Source organism: Aptenodytes forsteri, unplaced genomic scaffold (genome assembly GCF_000699145.1).
Source record: "Aptenodytes forsteri isolate BGI_AS27 unplaced genomic scaffold, ASM69914v1 Scaffold321, whole genome shotgun sequence".
NCBI classification, from domain to species: Eukaryota; Metazoa; Chordata; class Aves; order Sphenisciformes; family Spheniscidae; genus Aptenodytes; species Aptenodytes forsteri.
Window position 1 is genome coordinate 216,254 of NW_008795030.1, and position 4,793 is coordinate 221,046.

General features: G+C 56.2%; 1 protein-coding gene across 1 annotated transcript in view; it reads right to left on the bottom strand.

Moving 5' to 3' along the window:
• Positions 1-764: 764 nt before the first annotated feature.
• Positions 765-4,793, bottom strand: part of TAF12 (TATA-box binding protein associated factor 12) — a 7,634-nt gene continuing 3,605 nt past the window's right edge. The window contains exons 3-6 of the mRNA XM_009276181.2: positions 3,528-3,605; positions 3,111-3,225; positions 2,577-2,665; positions 765-1,240 (exon numbers count right to left, since the gene is read on the bottom strand). Coding sequence (XP_009274456.1) covers positions 1,205-1,240; positions 2,577-2,665; positions 3,111-3,225; positions 3,528-3,605 — 318 coding nt within the window. The 3' untranslated portion in view covers positions 765-1,204. The remainder of the gene's footprint in view (positions 1,241-2,576; positions 2,666-3,110; positions 3,226-3,527; positions 3,606-4,793) is intronic.

The following is a 4,793-nucleotide window of genomic DNA, read 5'->3' on the forward strand; positions in this document are numbered from 1 at the left end:
CAGCCGGTGAACGACTCCACGTCCCGTCCCCCCCCTCCCCGGGCGGCAGCCGAGCACGGCTGCGGTGCAGGAACAGCTTCCCTCCGCCCCAGGCGCCCGTCAGGCTGGCCTCGCCTGAGAGGCCGCGTGCGTTTATCACGCTCCCCGAGCTCCTTAGCTGGCAGCTACACCAGAGGAGGAGAGAGCCCGTACCGGTTTCTGAATTACTTCAGCGAAGGCGGTTTCCCCTGTAGGTACCGTACCGGCAGGCCGAGGGCCCCAGCAGCCAGCTGGGTGAGGAGGACGGGCCCTGCTCCTGCTCCCGGGTGCTCAGGAGCCTCCCTGTCGGGGTGGGGGGAGGTTTGCAGAGCTGCCGGCTCCCCCTTCACCACGACAAACGGCACCCGCGGCTTCTCCGATGAAGACCGAGCAGAGCAGGCAGGAACAGGCAGGGGGACGCGGCCTTCCTTCGCGTCCCGGGCGAGGAGAGAACGAGGATCACCCCGATTTCTTGTCCTCGGTCACCGTGTCCCCACTCCTAACGGTCCAAATATCCAAGCAACGGGCAAACTACTCACCCTGGGCCGGACGTAAAGAGGGGAAGGCACCTGCCGAGCCCCATCAGCACGGCAGAGGCCGGCCAAATCCTTCCACTCACTTTAAACCCCAGGGCAGGGGATCTCTTGCCAGAACAGCACCACACGTAGAAACCAGGCAAGGCGGAGGCTGCCCGTTTCACTTGCAGTTCCTCTGCACGCCCTTCGAAGAGCACAAGACCGTGCCGTGGTTTTAGCTTAATAATTTCTTTATTCATGTAAAACAAACGCAAGTATTTATATAAACACTGACATTACAAAGTACTGGAGCAGGTAGGGGCAGGAAGGAGGAAACAAAAACCTCTACAGATGCTTCTAATACTGTCCCACACAAGATCAAATGCTCTGTCCCTTGGATAATCACTTATACGATAAACCACTTTCAAGTCACAAATAAAAGTCTTTGTTTTGAGATACGTTGCGCTCTTAGGGGGAATGAGGAAGGGGGCGTAGAATGTTTTTGGCAGATCTCCTCATAAAGTCAAGATATTGCTGCACCGTTAATAAAAAATATATGCTTCTCTGTAAAGCATTAAAAAAAATATCCCATGGATGGCATCGCGGAGGCTTCAGTGGAGAGGCAGATATCCCAAAATGCACTGGCGTCTTCTCCCGGCTCTTCCCAGGGGCTATTTCTTGGTAGTTTTGCGAATCAGTGCCATTCTCTGTAACAAGAAAGAGAAAAACGTGGGAAGCCGAGCGGCTCAGACAAGGTTACCGCGAAACAACCTGCAGCCGTGCAGGAAGAAGGTGTCTCGGGTTCTCTCAGGACACCGCCTGACTTGTTTCCGCACAGGTCTTTCAAGTCCGTTTGAATCTTAATGGGGTCCCAAGCCGGAGCCAGAGGAAGAGAAAGCCTCTGCGCTCCTCTCCTCCGCACCCGGGGCTGGCACGTGAAACGCCGACGCTAGTGAGGGGCAACGGGATTAAACGGCGCAGGGGATCAAACCCCACTTCAAGGCCTCCCCTCTCTCTCTCTCTCTCACCCCCCAGCAGCTGCTGCGGGTGGCACGTGAAACGCCGACGCTAGTGAGGGGCAACGGGATTAAACGGCGCAGGGGATCAAACCCCACTTCAAGGCCTCCCCTCTCTCTCCCCCTGCCGCAGCTGCTGCGGGAGCTTCAGGAGGGGAGATGCAACATCATCCACGAACTCCAACGGCTCCCGCAGGGCAGCTCCTTCCCCGGCTCCGACCGTACACTGAAACGGCGATGGCCCGATTCAGTTAAAGCAAAATTAAGGGGAAAAAAAACCCCCAGAGCTGCTCAGCTCCCACCTACAGCTAAATCCCAGGACAACGGTGTGCTCTCTGCTGCACCTCCCCAGGCCTTTCGGCTTTTGGCAGCTCTTTAAATTCTTACGGTGGCGAGCGGCCCAGAGCCCCGACCCTCACGCAGAGACGCAGGAGGTGCCGTACGCTGCTCACAAAATACCCGAGTGCAGCGTTGGGCTGCAGACGTAAAATGGCCCCAGGAACTCGAGCCGCAGCCTGTCAGAGCCCTGCGGTTCACCTGCAACACCCAGACTCCCGGAGCGGTTCGAGGGGCTACGCCAGCATTTAACCCCCCCCATGCCTGGGGACGGATTTCCTACCGAACCGGAGGAGTTCGCAGTGTGTTCTCAGTCCCTTCTGCGCAAGGAGGGAGCAGGCGATCTGCAAGGGGGCAGCTGACAAGTCACTGTCTGCAGCTCTCGGCTGGTTTTTTTTAACCCCTTCCAGGGTTAAAAAGGTTTTAAAAGGTTCTTTTAACCCCTTCCAGGGTTAAAAAACCCTTCGGACAGCGAGTACTGCTGCTCCTCTTAGGGCACAGCCAGCACTGCACCACCACAGAGCAACCTCAATCCTCTCTGCACAAACAGGCGAGGAGACTCCGCAGGTTATTTCAAGTCCAAACCACTTGGAAGAGGCTACAAATTCAACGTCGTGCCAGGAGTCCAAGACCACCCTCCCCATATCAGGCTTCTACCACGCGATTCCTGGTGCTGCTGAGGGCTCCTTACCTGTTTGTGAGCTTCTGTAGTGCAGGCTTTTTTGTAGGGCCTGATTTCTTCAGAACCAAAGCCCGGGATCCACATGTTCCACTGACGCTCTGGAAGAGAGAGCGCAGGTCAGCGCGCTCTGCCCCAACCGCCCACCGCAAGAGCGGCCTCGTCATCACGAACATACCGGCAGCACGCCCGCCTGGAGCCAGTGCTAGAGACGTGCCGGTGATCCGCACACCAGCTATAAAAGCTTCACAAAAGCAGAGTAGCGGAGGGCTGCACAGCATTAAACACGGTAAAGACGCAGACCCTGTGCTAGGGACCTTCCAACACGGGCTGATGGACAGCTACAAGCTGCACAACTGCAAAATTTGGAGAGGGGATGGTTAGGGGCAGACACCCCGTTCATCCCCTGATTATTAAGGCATTATTAAGCAGCTACTCACAGGTTTCCACCCCAACACCGCGGCCATGCCCTGACTTCAGGGCGTGCGCCCAGCTCACAGCTGAGGGGGGAAAAAAAAAAAATAAAAATAAAAATAAATCACTCACCAAGATGCAACTGGACGTCTTTCACCTCCAGGGTGTTCGACTTGCGATGCCGCGCAAGCTGGCAGGCAGCCGTCACCACGCTCTCTATGAAATCATCGGCGATCTGCAACAGCATCTGCGGCAGAACAAGGACGACAACCAGCCCTGTCAGCACCGAGCAGCCGAAACGATGCGGAAAGTATGAAAACGAACCCGCAGAAGCTAGTATTTCAAAGGCGTTTGCTACAATTGCCGTTTTAAAACCCCTCTCGACACCGGGACGCAGAAACAGACACGGATGGCTGAAGGCTGCCGCGAACATGAGACTACGGCGGTGTTACGTCAACCAGCCCTCCCTGCCTTGGAAAAAGGGCCGCCGGTGCGTGAAAAAGCCTAGATGAGCTCTTTCTGCAGCCCCTGCCGCGGGTTGGTACCTACTTCCTCCACATCTTCATCCAGCTGCTCGTTCGGATCCACCTCGCGCACCAGGTCCTGCAATTTCTTCTTGGTTAAGACCTGAGCGTGTGGGAGAAGAGGAAGGATTTACTGCCCTACTTCAGCAAAGCAGCTGCCCACGCAGCGCAGCCACAATCGACCTCCTCCCCCCCCCCCCCTCCTGCCGCTGGCCCCGAGTCACACGCTGACCCGTCACACGTGTTGACACAGCGTTATCAGTTCAGGAAGGGCAGAGATAAGAAATGTCAGGTGTTAAGGAGTCATTTTCAAGCACCAGCGGCTGCTCTGAACAGAGGGTGGAATGCAGCAGGCCAGGATAAATAAGTCTCCTGCACTAAACTGGCACTAAAACGCCACTGGCCGAAGCAAGGCCGCTGGCCAGAGGGGACAAAGGCAAAACCAGAAGTCTTAAGAGGCAGACGGCAAGCGCAAGCGACGCCATCAGTGACTAAATCTGTGCTCAGGGCACAAAGGAAGCGTTTCCACGGCTCTAGCGCTTATCAGCTTTAGTGTTTCAAATGGAAAAGAGAGAGAGACGTGAGCGCTGGGTTATTCTAGGGCGGAAGGCAGCAGCCTGCCAGCCCAAACACGGCAGGGAGCAGAAATTTTACTGCTGCCGAACAACAGCGGGACGCTTCGTCTTACGGGATACGGATGAAAGTCGTCACCACTGATCTGCCAGCCCGGCCAGACGAACCAGACACACGTGGGAAATTCCTGCCCTTCCCGGTTCCCTCACACCGACGGTGGAACTGCTGCGCGTGCGTTTGTGTCGGGGGACCAGCACGCTTCCCGGAGAGGTCACGGTGCCAGGGAGGGATCTGCCACCCGCAGGGGGATCAGGGTGCGTTCCCGGAGCGCTTGCCAGGCAAGCGGCGTATTTTACGCACGTCCAAGACTCCACAACGCAACGAGCAAACAGGCAAGCCAGCAGCTCCTGGCAGCGATGCCACCTCTCGCACCACGCCAGTAAGACGCAGGCTACAAACCTGCACTTTTATTTCTCCCGTCTAGACCACGTTTAAAAAGAATTTCCCCGTCACCCCCCCAATATACATTTCCCTGAGACTGAAAGAATCATAGAATCATTAAGGTTGGAAAAGACCTCTAAGATCATCGAGTCCAACCGTCAACCCAACACCACCATGTCCACTAAACCATGTCCCTCAGCGCCTCATCTACACGTCTTTTAAATACCTCCAGGGATGGGGACTCAACCACTGCCCTGGGCAGCCTGGTCCAATGTTT